General features: G+C 40.1%; 1 protein-coding gene across 1 annotated transcript in view; it reads right to left on the minus strand.

Annotated features, from left to right (window-relative positions):
- LOC145389865 (intermembrane lipid transfer protein VPS13D-like) overlaps positions 1–16,879 on the minus strand; it is a 138,805-nt gene that overhangs the window by 69,166 nt on the left and 52,760 nt on the right. Inside the window, 8 exon segments of the mRNA XM_080264994.1 lie at positions 1,203–1,361; positions 2,407–2,589; positions 4,259–4,463; positions 4,746–4,866; positions 7,897–8,021; positions 8,790–9,110; positions 12,986–13,210; positions 13,637–13,782. Of these exon segments, the coding sequence (XP_080121120.1) occupies positions 1,203–1,361; positions 2,407–2,589; positions 4,259–4,463; positions 4,746–4,866; positions 7,897–8,021; positions 8,790–9,110; positions 12,986–13,210; positions 13,637–13,782 (1,485 nt within the window).

A 16,879-nucleotide genomic window follows, 5' to 3' on the forward strand; every position in this document is an offset into this window, starting at 1 on the left:
ATAACATATCATACTTCAACCTCTGCTCTGAGGAACTAAGATGTTCAGCTCCATTCTCTGCATCTCAGATCATCTTACACAGTTCTCACAAATATTTATAATGCAGACACAAATAACGTTACTTTCATGAGATACAATATTAAGTATGGCATATGCTCCAAGATTATGGATGCAATTAGATAAATAACTCTGACCACAGCAAATGAACCCAGAATAAAGAACAGCATAGGATTTAAATTATCAGCACTTTCACACTTAAAAAGCTCTATGCAATTAACCTTAAATGAGTAGTGTCTGCTAAGTACAGTTATATACAGAACAGAGGTAATCTTCACTTTTCAACAAACCAGCCACTGCACTAATAAGTGTCAACCATAACTGTTGTTATACAAACATGCCATTGCATCTACAACTGTCAATCTTCTTCACTACTTTTATATAAACCAGCCATTAAACTAACAAACAATAATCTTCACTGCTCTTATACAAACCATCCACTACTAATGACTGTCAATTTTCACTACTCTTACACAAACATGCCACTAGACTAACAATCTTCACTGCTCTTACACAAATCAGCCACTGCAATAAGACTATAAACCTTCACTACTCATATATATATGACAAATATGACACTGTACTACCATCCATCCCTCTTCACTATTGTTGTTGTTGCTGCTGAGTAACCCCAGACAGTCTAATTGAGCAGACCTATAAAACGCAGGCAAACAACTGCCCCTCTAAGGCCATGCCGACCAGTGAATCACTGTTCCCTTGAGGCAGACAGTGCCTCACTACAATGAGGTGCAGGGAAGAGCTTGAAGGTTGGTTCCTGGATGGACACCACATTTGCGTCTCTTGATCCAGTTAAAAGAGGCACCACTGTAGGCTCCGTATCACCCCATTATTTGGTTATGTGGTTACCATCCATGTTGTAAATGGTTTTCTGGGTTACAGAAAACCATTAGGCTTATCACTTAGTGTAGGGCCACCCCAAATGGAAAAAAGAGTAATAAAACATGACAGGAAGAATGGGAGAAGAAGAAAAGGAGGAGGGCAGACACAGAATATGAATGCTAAGGGTGAAGGAAGTAGTGGGTAGCACTACATCAAATGAGTGGATGATACTACATCAAGTGAGTGGATGATGGTCACCACCACCTACCAACTTCCCTGTTATACAAACAAATCAGTGTACTAACTTGCTGGGTGGGAAAGCAGAGAGTGGTTCAGCATGGCGTTGGTGTGGTGCAGGGAAGGCGTTGGATATTGATATCTGCCCCAGGTGCGCCACCAGAACGTCTGGACAGTTGAGGGACTCAGGCAGAACAACCACAGGGGTCTCCAGGATGACATCAAGGCTGCACACCACAAAGAAAGAACCAATATTTTACTTGTATTGACAGGTTTTACGATTCTGAGAAAATATTCTTAAATACCGTATAGTGCAATAAATGCTTACTTCACTTATCCAAACTTTGCGCATCTTCCTCGAAACATTTATTTTTACTTTCCATCCCCCCTTTTTCAAAATAATCATTATCTCCATCTCTATTCCCACCTAAAACACTGGGAGCAGCAGATCCAGAAACAATGAAATAAAAAGTATAAAAAGTGAGAACCGCTGTATCTGTACCGTGTCTAACATTACGAGTCATAAAACTGTTCTCACATTAATCAGCTACACCCGGGAAAATACTGATATACTACGTTGCGGTTTATACTGATCGATTCTTTAGTACAATAAAACTATACAACTGTGACACATGAAAGCTGGATACCTTTATATTTCAGCAAAAAAATGATTGTTCATTTTAACTAAGTGGAGATTTTTATAATTTTGTAGCTTATTTCCTGTAGCACATCTGTAGCTCAGCGGCAGAATAAGACAACCCTGCTGCTCTACAGCCTTTCCATAGCACTTCTTCACAAATATCATCATATTTTAATATCGAATGCTCATGACAACATTCATGATGGAGTGATGGCAATTTTATGCCTAGTTACAGTCAGTCCCACAATATTCCTGATGAAATGTATGGGCCAGGGTGAGGCTACTTTAGTTTAGAACATTTGTTGTTGTTGCAACCCCAGGAACTAGGCTATATCCCTGTTGGCATTCGTTGTTTAAAACAAAAAAAACTCCAGCTATCTACGAAATTTGATTAAAAAACAATGTGGGGCACAAAACAGTCACTTATATTAGTGGTTTACTTAAACCACTGAGCCACCATAAATCAGTTACGATATTTAGAACCAATATTACATATCCAAAAAATAAGGTAGTGGTATGTACTACTGTACTCTTTTTCTTGTAGCAGTACTATTATACTGAGAGTGCAAGGTCTGAAATATTATCTAACAAGCTTTATAATGTGCCCCTACACTGCAATAACAGTGACATACTTGAGTGAGAATGGAAGATCTGTAGCACGTTCCTGTGTGGGGCTGAAGTGTGATCCTGACACAGATGCTGGTGGGGCGGGCAGGTTGAGGGTGTCTGTGGAACGCGACGCACTGAGGCGTCGGGTCTGGTGACGTGGTGACGACTCCCACTGGTTGCTTGACAGCCCAGCAAATGACTCAATCCTTATTGCACAAATGAGGGATATAATGTATTAAAGTCATTATCATCATCATCATCCTATCCTTATTACACAATCACCATCAACATCCCAGCTCTATCAGACTATTTCATCATAACCACATTTCAGCACTCTGATAATCCTAACATTATTTCATCATCACCAACACACTCCTCCTAACATTAGTTCATATTACCATAATGCTATTTCATCATCATGAACTTTAACATACACTCAATCCTCGTAAATCGCGTGTTCATAAATCACGGATTTGTAAATCACGGCTAGGTGGCCGTCAGACTGCTGGCAACCTTAAATCACGTTAAGTCATGAAAATCGCAGATCTAGGCACCCAAGTGGGCCTTTTCTGAAGAGAACCGTAAACCGCGGCATTCAAACTGAAAATCGCGACCCAACAACCAATCACCGCGCGTCCCTGGTGGCCTATGTGCCTACTAATGCCGCCATGTTGTTGTTGTTCTTGTCCCGCCAGTCCGCACACTACAGACCGTCGCCGTGGAGTACAAGAGTTACCTGCCTTTTTTGTGCAACTTCCTCCCACCTCCTACCTGCCATGACCCCTCCTGACCCCCCAATGAAGCGCTCTAAACAGTATGGCATCAAGAAGCTGCCGCAGTTGTCGTACAGTCAACATTTGGAGCTCATTTGTCGTGCTGAGAGGGGAGAGAAGTTTTCAAAATCTGGTGAAAGAGTTTGGGAAGAACAAGTGCTGAGAGGTTCTAAGTTCTTCCCAAAACCACCCCACTCCATTCACTTAAGCAATTTCATCATAGGATTAAGGTGAGATCCCTTAATACATGCACTGAATATTCCTAAATTTGTATGATTGTGTTTGATGGTGCCTAGACAGGTGTAGGTAGGGTGCTGTGACGACGAGTTGGCCAAAGTCCAGACCCAAATTAATCTTGCACATAAGATTTATTATTCATAAATCACGTCAGTGGTCCAGACCCAAATTGCCGCGATTTACGAGGATTGAGTGTATTCCTACTTAAAAGTAGGACCTGTACAATCTAAACACACAATAAACAGGGTACCTCAAGTTCTTTATCACTAAGTAGGACAGTTTTTTTCAGGAAAAGGCAACTGGTAAATCAATGCATATGGAGGGGTGAGGGTTATGGTGTGGGAGGAAAGATTATGAAAGTAGCTTGACTAAAATCAGCCTGAAGAATTTCTTTCACTGCCATCATCATCATCTTCATCCTATTTCATACTAAAACAGGGGATGGGAGTTTCCAGAAATAAGATCAAGGCTATTTCATTCAATCTGGGTGACAACACAGTGTGAATGGGATTTGTATGTCATTTCATTTTTTTTTTTTATGAGTCAGAGTATTTCAATAAATTTAGGTGCCTTAATGATGAACGACTGGATGAGTGGCCAGTTTCACTGGATACTGTCAGTAACTGTACTACTATACTTCTACAAGAGGGAGAACAGTTGCACAGCATAGTTTAATGTGCACTGCAAATGACTGATGCTTTTCATTATTTCTGGGGTCATACCATACCAATTCCATTTAGTAGCAATAAAGAAAATGGCTGGTTATGGTGGTGGTGGTGGTGATTATGATGATGATGATGATAATGAGTTACAGGGTGCACTATATAGTATCTAACAATGCATGGGACTGTGGTCTGACACACACCTCTTACTAACAAGCCCCATAGCCATTTCTGTAGCAGCGTGTTTGATGGATGATGCCACAACTGCCATGTAACGCTTGAATTCTGTGGCACAGGACCGCAGCTCGTGAAGGAAGTGTGGGGAGTGGGTGTAGCAGACTGAGGCCAAACGCAGCTTCAGGGTTAAATTCTCAGTGTCGTTGCTCTGACAACGTTCATCTCTAGATACTGAAGAAATGGAAAAATGAAAAAGAGGATTTAAAGGATGAAGAGAGGGAAACAGCAAAATTAGAAAGGATAACAGTATGTTACAACCTTGGTCACTGACAAAAATTTAAACAGCAATTCAATATGGTGGTGGAGAATAAAATTCTTTAGGAGTAACCAAAACGTTCTTACATACGGTACAGTGTCAGCCTGAAAATGGTTAATGATTTGTGAATTCCTAATTACAAGAGAACAAAAATTAAAAGTTAACGATTCATGGAAAGCAAGATGTGCTGTACATACAGGGAGTGGTTGCTGTGGAGAACGCCAAGGGTCGAATGACAGTGAAGCTGAATGCTCGTACGGGATCATCAGTGCCAACGTAACTTCGATACACATCACTGTTCAGTCGCGAGAACAAGTCCTGTACACCACAGGGGTAAATATGAGAAAAGATCTGGCAATGTCAACCAATTGTATGTGTATACTGTACTGTACACACACTGTCACAGCAGCCACTGCATATGAACTACCTCCCTTATAGATAAGATGAAATGTTGCCTCCCTTGCATTACTTTATATATATAAAGTATGGTATTTTTAGGGGCAAATGTTTAGACTATGTTGCATCTATTGTGCCACCTCGCCATGCCCCTCTCCCCATGCTACACAGGCATCTGGTAATGCTCACAACTTGACTGTCACACTGGCATATTGCAGAACTTCTGTCAATCACAATTTATTTATTTCCTGAACTGGTACTCTTTGGAACTTGCTTCCCTGGACTAGTTTCCCCCCAAACTTCAACCTACAGCAGCTCAAGCCCAACTGTTACAGATTTTTTGTGACTGGAGGAGATCTGTAATCTGATGTGCGGATTTCCCTCCCCCCCCTCCCTCTGTACATCTTCTATATATATGAAAAAAATCTATCACAAAAAATGGGAAAAAGGAAGAGATATACAGTAATTCACTACCAAATCTGAGTGCCATAATTTATATTTATATCCAAGTCTTAATTGCCCATAATAAATTTACATATTAGATGAATCGAATCACATTCACCACCGCTATATTCTTCAAATACATTCCTTTTAACTGTTCCCTATTTTTCTTCTATACATTACCATTTTTCCACTCTATCCCTTCAATCTTCACAGTAATAATTGTACTCATTGCCAAATTTCTACACCTCTCTCCAAACAATGTTTCATATTTTCAAAGCATCTTATACCTACATTCACTTTTCTTCCCAAATCATGCAATATTTTGTTCTCTTTACTCATTTCTTCTCATGCTTTTCTGCTTCCTACCCATGCCAATCTCTGCAGTCCACATGTATTCCTGACATCCCATTTCCACTAGTCCCAGTTTAACTAGTCATAATAATACCAGTAAGTCCTCATCACTAAAACACCGTACTATAATGTGTGCAGGTTAATGTGCTACTTTATGTGAAACACCTTTAAGTGAGACTTGCATTAGGTTTATGACTAAGGTGTTAAAAACATAAAAACACTCCTTCCTGACTTTAAAATACCTTTATACTGAATAAGACGCACTTTAGGCAAAAGGGTGGCAGTAATTAATCAGCTACTTAAGGGGAGGGGACGCTAGCAGGGACCGATTTTCGACTGACAAAGGCATTTTGTGAAAGTTACCCCATAAAAAAACTCTGAGTATCACATGTTCTCTGTAAAAATTTGGCAGCCGTACGACAATTCTTTCCCTTCAAAAAAAAATATTTTGTAATTCCAATTTTGCAGTTACTTCCCTGCAGAAATCTCTGTTTTCTATGTAATGTATAATATGACCACTTTCTTCCATTTTTTTTTTTTCTGCAAAAATTGTCATACATCTGGCAATGGAAGTGTGAGTGTGTGGAGAGTGGCAGTGAGGTTGGAAAGGCCAAAAATGCTATGACACTGGGAGGGGTGAGATATGGCAGCCTTGATCTCAACCTGTTCTCAGTCTGCGCTAATCTTGGCCATTTCTCATCATTTTTGCACACTTTTTGAAGATGAGGCGACCATCTAAGAGCTACTGCAACATCAGAAAGCGGCAGAGAAGAATTTGACGCAATTTTGAGGGGAGAAAAACGCGTTGGAAGTAGCAAGTCTTTCTCCATCATTGCCACCTCCCCCCCCCCCATGCCACCTTACCTGACCACCCCCAACCTCCTACATCTTTTTCTCCAACTTCGTCTTCTCCAACACCTACTTCCTCTTCATAATCATCCCTAATCCTAATTCAAAAAATAAAAAAAATTACCTAAGTTGTTTCTAACTGTACAGACACTCCAAGTCAACAGAAAACAAGTGATATCTCGGAACTAAACTTATTGTCCTTTGGAGTGATGTCACTCCATTAGTTTTGAACATACGACAAAAAGCAAAATACCTACAAAAAGAGGAATGAAAGGGGAACATTTTGTGCGTATATTTTTGTCAGAGACTAACAAACATAACTGTAACGATTTTTTCAAATGGCAAAAAGGGGGTAAAAATTGGGATAAATACAGAGGCATTTTGGGAATTTTTTTGTTTAGCAATGGTGAAGAATATTAAAAAACTGTTAGGGCAATTTATCAATGAGGGTTTTATTAGTAAAACTACCAAATATCATAAAGATCAAATGAACACACATTCCCTGGTTTCCCATTTCTCGTGTCTTTTTTTTTATACATCTTATGCATATATTATTTTTTTCTGTAAAAACTAATCAATCAAATTTACTCAAACTTTGGAATCTTATTGCTCATATAAAGTACCAAAACATATAAAAAAATCAGACAAATTTAATAAAAACAAATGTACCTTAATAGGTAACAACCGTCTGCTCCCCATAATAATGAAGGAACTTTAAGCAATCATTAATCATACCAAAGTCTCACATAATCATTACCATCTGATCTTTCTTTACACCTAAGCATGGGGTAAGATAATGTCCATAAAACAAGCAAAATGAAATAAAAAAAGAGGGAGAAAATATCAAAAGCATGCCAAGAGAAATGAGCCAGATATTCATTCCTACTAGTCCCCCAAATCCTGGTTCATGCCATAAGCCAAACCATCTGCACTTTTTTTTTTTTTTTTTTTTTTTGTTAACCTTCTTTCAGGATGCATTCCACATACATCTGCCAGATACAGTAGCCCACTGACTTTCATATTAATATGTGTGCAAAATCCTGGTCATGTCCTATATATAATTATGGGTACTGGTGGTGTACTTATTGGTGGTATTGTACTAATAGTATTTGTTGTAGCTCCAGATTCATCTGAACATGAACCTGGTAGACTGCAGGCTGATGATGCTCCCCTCCTGTAGTCCACCATCCCCCTTTTATTGGATAAGGAGTATCTATGGGGCATCTGTGCACATGGGCAGTGGAGCCACCCAGTTTTATCAGTGCCACCATGTCCACATGGAGGTGGCTTTCCCCAACACTACACTACCTGTGATCGCTCTACAATGGGGTCCTGCCCGACGCTGATAATACACTGGTGCTTGTTACCCTCTGGAGTGATGTCCCGAACCTGGAAGCCTCCCAGTGACCCCTCAACAGGCAGGATGTCTCGCTCTGGAAAGTGCAGAAATGACGTTCAGAAATACAGTGCAGCATGTCCTTGTTATAAGCTGCCCTTTTTACTTACTTTTTTCCCCCTTAAATCCAAAGCAAACTGCAAAATGACTACAAATCAAAGTTCTATAGCTTCCCAAAGAGCTGATCCGCCAGCTTCATCCAATTTACAGTAACAAACTTGTAAAAAAGTTATGACGCTCTGAAACATCCCTGACTTATAATGACCACTGAGTATAAGGTTCACTGCAAGACCAAAGCATCATCATCATCATCATAATCATCACTGTCATCAAAAGCATCATCATAATCAGCACTGTCATCATAACCATCATCATCATCATCACTCAGTGCAGAATCACCTGTAGACAGAAGGAAGAGGAATGAATGAAGGAAAAAAAGACAGAAAAGGAAGGAAGGAAGGGAGGAAAGGGCAGGCACAATTATAATTATTAGTATAATTATCATTCATTGTTATAATTATTATCATCCCTACTAAAGGCAATATCATTAAGCCTGGAGAAGACCTTTTATAATGAAGGGAGTTACAACAAGATCAATCAACTCATTTAATATGACAACTAACTGTTTCTTCCTGTTCCAACAAAGTACATTTCTGTGCTTAGAAGAGACACATCATAGAGATGAGGCTGGAGGGGAAAAAAAAAATAAAATAAAATACCATAACAAAAAGGTAGATTCTACTTTTGCTATCAGGAGGCCATCTCACACTGAAAACAATGACAACCAAATCCATCTTAGACTCACCAACAGTGGCCTGAATCTTGGCATCTGAGAGCACAGCTGTGCCAACCTTGCGTCCCACCAGGTCCTTGTCCCGGTACGCCCCTCGCAGCAACAGCACTGTCAGCTTGTGGAAGTCAAAGCTCACCTCTGCACGCACTGGTGCTCGCTCAAGCTGCCCACCACTCCCCTCACCCCCACCATCACCCTTGTCTATGGTGGTTGAGCTGGCCTGGGGTACGTCAGAGGGGGTTGGATGCAACTGAAGACCGCTTGAGTATGCTTGTTTTTGTGGCAATAACTGCTGTATAAATCCAACAAGCTCTACTACTGTCTCCTGGTTGGCTGTTTAGAAGAAAGGAGACAAATAGAAAAATAATATGAAAATGTGTTTATCATCATCAGCATCATAATTAACAGCACACTAAATTATGAATATGTCAGATGCACATACAGACCACAGTTTAAGGATTTGAATTTCACAAAAATCAGACTTTACTGATCTACCAGAAGCCCCGCCGACATGTCGTAAAAATACCCCCGCTAATACCAATACACCAGTCCTGTATGAGACAGCCCTAGCATGTATTCAATATGGACGGTGGGTGTTAGCGCCGAAGTGGTGACATGTAGAGGTGTCCGGTACGTAGGAGGACTACTGGGCCTTGAAAGCAGGCTGCGAAGCCTATGCCCAGAGTCGGTCACATAAAAAAAAAAAAAAAAAAAAAAAAAAAAAAAAAAAAACTTGACTAGGCTTGTTATTGTGGCAACAGATGGAGCATAAACCCACTAAGCTCCACCACCATCTCCTGCTTGGCTTAGAAGAGGGATAGACAAAACTGTAACATAGTTTTACTCTAACTTGGTCTTAAATTACAACTACCCCACCTTGAATGCCAAAGTCTACAAATGCATCAAATTTAACCCCTCGGCTGCGGCAATGGTGGCGGGAGCTGTATCACTGGTGCGGCAATCCAGCCCAAAACTACCCATTTTCAACTCAACAATTCTCATATTATTTATTAAGATAAAGACAAAATAAAACATGCACAAGAAAGCTCAACCTTTCTTCTTCCCTATGAGCATTTCAGTGAAGGTCTAGGTTCTCATGTGTTGCTATAGAGATGTGTGGAAGCAAAGTAATTTTCGCCGTTTTTGCGCGGTGACTGAGGCGAGACAACCGGGAGGCACTGTTGCCTAGGCCGTCCAGGCTCGCCACTGCACCACTCATCTCTACCACCCCGCTCCACCATTTCATTTGCACTATGTTGTGTGTGTCTTAGCACTTCCATCATTATACTGAACAGTGAAAACTTATTCAGTAATGGTAAATTTCAATGAAATACAGTATTTCCTTAGCCTATTTTTTTTATTATTACTCTTATAAAATAGTCTATTTCACTTATCAGAAAAGTCACTTTTATCCTCACTTCATTTCTATTATTACACTTACAATTACACTTACTCAGTAATAGTAAACTTCAATGAAATACAGTATTTCCTTAGCTTATTTTTCTATTATTATGCTAATAAAATAGTCTCTTTCACTTATCAGAAAAGTCACTTTTATCCTCACTTCATTTCTATTATTACACTTACAATGAAATACAGTATTTCCTTCAATGAAATACAGTATTTCCTTAGCTTATTTTTCTATTACTATGCTTATAAAATAGTCTCTTTCACTTATCAAACAAGTCACTTTTATCCTAACTTTCATCTCTATTATTACACTTACAATTACACTTACTCAGTAATAGTAACCTTCAATGAAATACAGTATTTCCTTAGCTTATTTTTCTATTACTATGCTTATAAAATAGTCTCTTTCACTTATCAGAAAAGTCACTTTTATCCTCACTTTCATTTTATTATAACACTTACAATTACATTTACAAATAGTGAAGTTTCCTTTCAGCATCATGAAGAGATCATGAATTTTCCACAACCAGTCTGTGTTGGAGGGATATCTGTTGTCTGCGAAGTGAAGAAAACGCAGTAGTACCAAGAATCTGTCCCGTGGCATATATTTACCGAAGACAGGTGTAGGGATTAGGGCATCATTCTTCCAATAATCGCTCAGCACCTGCTTCTTGCAGTGTGGCATGAGCATTAGCAATGCCAAGAATGACATCAGGTCAGCCCTCATAATATCTTTCCACCTATGAACATGAGACCTGGGGGAGAACTCGTGCTGCTGAGTGATGAACTGGTGATATAAGTTTGTCTGGGTACAGATGAGGTCGATTATATCGTCCGTAACAAATGCCTCAAAGTAATCCATTTCTGGGACATCTGGCTGGTTTGGCCAGTCTTCTGTAACACCACTGTTACTGGCATCAAATGGATGGATGTCAGGTGTAAAATTCCTTCCATCACTCCAAGTGAATGAAAATTGCGTGAAGCTGGTGGAAGGTGGTGGTGGAGACGGAGTGGGGCTGGTAGGAGGTGGTGGTGGAGACGAAGTGGGGCTGGTGGGAGGTGGTGATGGAGACGGCATGTGCGGGGTGTGAGGTGGTGAAGGAGATATCATCCTTGAGGTGCTAGGTTGTGGTGATATTTGCTCCGATTGTTCTCTGTAAAATTGTTTTACAAGAGATTTTACTGCATGGCTTGGTGCCATGGAAGATGCGCGGGTTGATTTTTTTTTTGTGGTGATGTGAGATGGGAACACCGGCTCCGGCAGATCCATGCACACCTTGTCCCACTCCACTCTCACCCACTTCACTTTCACTTTCCTCTTCACCAGCACTAGGAAGTATATTACCTAAATCTTGCTCTTCTTCATTGCAGGACTGTTCACTTTCTTCACTAGTATCTGTTTCACTGTCTTTATCAAATAGCAGCCCAGGGAACTTTGATGGTGTAACATACTGTTTTCGCTTCCTGCGTGGTGTAGTGACTTTAGCAACTTTTTTCTTGCTTTCCTTTACATCTACCACTTCACTATCACTGTCACTTTCAGTTGCATGTGTATATTTACGTTTTTGTATTCGTTTCCGAACTGTAGCTCTCTCCTGCTTGCTAACACCACGCGATGTAGAGGGTATGGGAGACTTGGAACGACCACGTGATGACTCCATGGCTTCTGGGCACAAATGGGCACAAACTAGGGCACAACAGCAACCCCAAGTACCACGGCAGAATACATAACATGCGCCCGCCAAAATTCATGGCGGAATTTTTGAAACAAAAGTGTGGATTTTAAAAGGAATGTCGCAGACAGTCGATCGGACCTTTTAAAAGGAACGCAGCAGACGAGGGGTTAAATATTATGCCAGTCATGAAGACGTGTTATGGAAAGGTTGTAGGGAAGCAACACTGTCCTTGTTAGCCACTGAGCTTTGGGAAATAAGCAGCAAAGTTAAGTGATAAAATATAAGTTATTGTGAAAGATCTTCACTCATCATTATCAAAATCCTAACCCTACTCCACCCATCCATTAATCAAACGAACACTACCCCATTAGGAATTTTGAGTCTTGAGACTAGGCTATTAAAACCCAGATATCTGAGGTGAGTTGCTTTCCTTTTTACATACCAACCAACCTCTGGAATGTGGAATGTAACTCTCATGGGACACATCTGACTGAAGCACCTTAATTCACTAGACCATTGGATATAAGCTAATTCACTATATCATTACACACCACACAGTCCCACCCACGACCTCCCTGTGTGCAACTGAGAACTGTCTCAAACTCCAATTCCTCACAAAAAATCTGATGAGTAGGATCCTCTGCTGGACATTTAGTGGGTTTGTTTATATGACAAAGCCCTACCCCTGTCACTTGGCTGGCTCTTCAGGTGAGGCAAAAGGAACTGTACAGTATGTAGGAAAAGTATGAACTATGGTTCCAAACTCCTTGTCTAGTGTTGTCACTTCTATGACACAAAGGAATACATGGGTAGTATCATTTCTCCTCTTTATTATGAAAGATAGTATCATTCCTCCTCTTCATTATGGGGTGTGGTAGAATTCAGAGAACAAGGAAAGTGAAACCATAACACTGGGAAAACCTATCACCAACACGTCCACTGTCCAGTAAAACTGACGAGACACTCATTCGCACAACATTCCAGCCTCTGGAATCCTGGCTCTATCTCAAAGGCCTAACAATCTCCACATATTTTGCTTTATTTTCTTCAAAAACACACTTTACATTACTTGCCAGACTGAATCATTACTTACAAAATGAATGCATCTATAGTGAGACCCACCAATGACGTCAACTGTGTTAAACTGGACAGTTGCCAGGAGTAATGCCCCGGTGCCTTGCTGTGACGGACACTGTGCCGACACATATGTCACCTCCAGTATAATCAGAGCTTCAGAGTCACGAGTCTCGGAGAACCCACCAGCCCCTCCCACGCCACTGCTAAACATGGGTGATGCGGCATGTGGAGGAGATGGAATGTTACGCGGGTACTGGGGTGGAGACTGGCCTGAAAAGGGAATACAGACGTTTAAAAAGGTTTTGCATACATACATAAAAAGAATTTATTTTATATTACAAATTTCCAAGGTCTTAGCCATCCATGCACACTATGCCTGTTTTCCACATACTGATGCCTTAATTGTGGTATAAGTACTGAATGTCATGTATATCCAGCACTACTAATTGCAAGAAAAAAAATGTATAAAGATACTGAGGTGACTATGTTATTCGCAACAGGATCCTAAACCAACTGTATCTCTAACTTAATATATGGGTGAACTAACTATAGAATTATCAACAGGGTGCCACGTGAAATGGACCACATACCTATCCATTCACCATTCAGGTCTTGAAAATTCATCACTCCATAAGTCAAAGGCAAACCATCCATTTCCAAAATAATTCAACACAAAATAAATATCTGTGAGTTTACCCCTAGATGCAGCATAGGATGAGATAGCATGGCTGATGGTGAGTGGTGAGGTGGGCTTGAAAGGAGGGTTGTTGTGGTCTGGTGAGGCAGGAGACGTTGGTGAACATGGGTCACTGTCCAGGAGGCTGCCACTAACACTATCCATGCTGCAAGACAAGAGAACCAGGCAATAAGACCAACATACCAGCACCGTAAGTCACTGGAAAAATAGGGTTTGTGGAGACTGGTATGCCCTCAGTCTAAGAGGTCTTGCCTCAGTTAAATAAAGCAATATGGCAATAGCCCCCCCCCAAAAAAAAAGGAGTTGTAATTATACTTAAGGAGTTAAAGATATCCTCACTATATTTTCTTTAAATATATAGTTCTTGTCTTCCTATTCACTACTACAGTACTCTCTACTGCTGTTTACCTTTGCCCCAGAATTTTCTTTACAGCTTAATAACCATAGTTTGTATTTAACTTGACATTTGGAATTCTACATTGCTATGAAAACTGTCTTTATCATAAACTCTTTACTTTGACATTCAATAGTCTTTTCTCATTGTGCCTTCACTGTAAAAGCTTTCCCAAGCTATATGTCACTATATGGTGGCAGTGCATGCAGACAGACAGGCAGGTGAGGACACACCAGCAAGGTTAGATTTACTGTTCACCAAAGAACCTGATGTAATAGAATCATTGGAATATCTCTGTCCTTTGGGAAAAAGTGATCACGTGGTCATTGAGTTCCAGATGTTAATAGGAAACGTCGAGCCAAGAGACGAGCTTCATAGACAGGGAAGATACAACTTTGGCAAAGCAAATTTTACAGGATTGAGAAACTTTTTTGAAAATGCGGATTGCAGAAAATTCAGAGAAACAAGAGAGATACAGAGGAAGTGGGATATCTTTCTAGACCTCTATAATTTGGGAGTGGAAAAATTTGTACCAAGAGTAAGAGGGAAAGAAAACAGGAAAAAGGAGTGGTTTAATAGAAGGTGTATGATAGCAAAAAAAGAGAGAGATAAGGCGTGGAACAATTGGAGAAAGAGAGGTAACGACAGAACAAAGGAAGAATATAAAAGAACAAGAAACGAATACACAAGAATACGTAGGGAAGAAGAAAGGAATTTTGAAAAAGGTATAATTGACAAATGCAAGGATGAACCCAAACTGTTTTATAGATTTGTTAATGGCAAACTGAAACAAAAGGAAGGAATCACCAAGCTGAAAGTAGATGGAGAGGTCTTTAATGATGCGGCAATGCAAGCAGAAATAATGAACAAACGTTTCCAGTCAGTTTTCACTAAAGAAAAGGAGCTTGTGGAAGGGAGGGAGTGATTAGAAATGTTCCAGTGATAAAAGATATAAAAGTGGAGGTACAGGAAGTGTATAAATTACTGGAAACTCAAGATGTAAGGAAAGCCCCAGGACCTGATGGAATTTCTAATTGGGTACTGAAGGAATGCAGAGAACAACTGGCGGATAAAATTCACAGTTTAATTGTATGCTCACTGGAAGAGGGGAAAGTGCCAAAAGAATGGAAGAGGGCAAATGTGGTACCAATTTACAAGGGAGGAAACAGGGAAGAACCCCTGAATTATAGACCAGTGTCTCTAACCAGCATGGTCGCAAAATTGTGTGAGAGAATCCTGAAAGACAGATGGATAAAATATCTGGAAGAGATGAATATTTTGGCTGAATGTCAGTTTGGATTCAGAAGTGGAAGGTCATGTGTTTCAAACTTGTTGAGCTTTTACTCAAGAGCGATTGATGTGGTACAGGAGAGAGATGGTTGGGTGGATTGTGTGTACTTAGACTTAGAGAAGGCCTTTGACAAGGTACCTCATAAAAGACTAATGTGGAAACTAGAATATATAGGAGGACTAAAGGGGAAACTTCTGGAATGGATGAGAGACTTTTTGAGAGACAGACAAATGAGGACAGTAATAAAGGAAAAGATGTCTGGATGGAGGGAAGTAACAAGTGGAGTCCCTCAAGGCTCAGTGTTGGCGCCAGTAATGTTCCTGATTTATGTAAATGATATGGTAGATGGAGTGAACAGTTATGCGAGTCTGTTTGCTGATGATGTAAAGATCTTGAGGAAGATAGAGGTTGAGGAGGATTGTAAAATACTGCAGGAGGATTTGGATAGGATACACAATTGGAGCCGGACGTGGGAAATGAAATTTAATGTAAAGAAATGTAAAATATTGGAAATGGGTAAAAGTACCAGGAGACCATCACTGAATTATTTTTTGGGTAATGAATTAATCACAAAAAGGAGAGAAGAGAAAGATTTGGGAGTGCTGGTCCAAGATAGTTTGTCACCAGAAAAGCACATTAACAAGATAGTTGGAGAGACTTATAAGCTCTTGACTAACATAAGAGTAGCATTTCATTATATGGATGAGGAAATGATGAAAAAATTGATAGTGGCCATGATCCGCCCCAGGTTAGAATATGCAGCGGTAGTGTGGTCCCCACACAAAAAGAAAGATATAAACAAGATTGAGAGAATACAAAGAACAGCAACCAAGATGGTCCCCAGTCTGACAGACCTGTCATACAGAGAGAGGCTGGAAAAACTGGATTTGCCTTCGTTAGAGGAAAGGAGAAAGAGGGGAGACATGATTGCGGTGTTCAGGACCATGGTGGGAGTAGATAAAATTGACAAAGAAGATCTGTTTGTATGGGATAAGAGAGCAACAAGAGGACATGGAATGAAATTGAAAAAGTCAAGCTGCTTGAAGGATATCAAGAAATATAGCTTTCCTTACAGAAGTATAGACTTATGGAATAGCCTGGACAAAGAGATCGTCCAGTCTAAAAACATAAACGAGTTTAAAGTTAAATTCGACTTATTGAGAAACAGCGACGGAAACCCACGAGCATAGTACATTCCGTGTATATCACAATTAGGTATATTCTTAAATATTTGGAACGACTTAGACAAAGAGGTGGTGCATGAGAAAAACATTCATGTGTGTAAAGGTAGACTTGATAAATGTGGATATGGAGACAGGACAACACGAGCATTGCTCAATTCCTGTATACTACAAATAGGTAAATACAAATAGGTAAATACAAGTATGCACACATGTATGCACAGGCACATGTCTGCCCCCCCCATAGGCATTATTATGATAAAGAAACACTGGAAACTGATGCCAACCCCTTCACCACAAGAGATCCTTTGTCAATTGAATGAAATCACCTATAAAAAAAAAAAATAAATAAAAAAAAAGTCAGAAATTCCCACGT

The sequence above is a fragment of the Coenobita brevimanus genome, unplaced genomic scaffold (genome assembly GCF_032717465.1).
Source record: "Coenobita brevimanus isolate Jiangsu-jjx unplaced genomic scaffold, ASM3271746v2 jjx.HiC_scaffold_2565, whole genome shotgun sequence".
NCBI classification, from domain to species: Eukaryota; Metazoa; Arthropoda; class Malacostraca; order Decapoda; family Coenobitidae; genus Coenobita; species Coenobita brevimanus.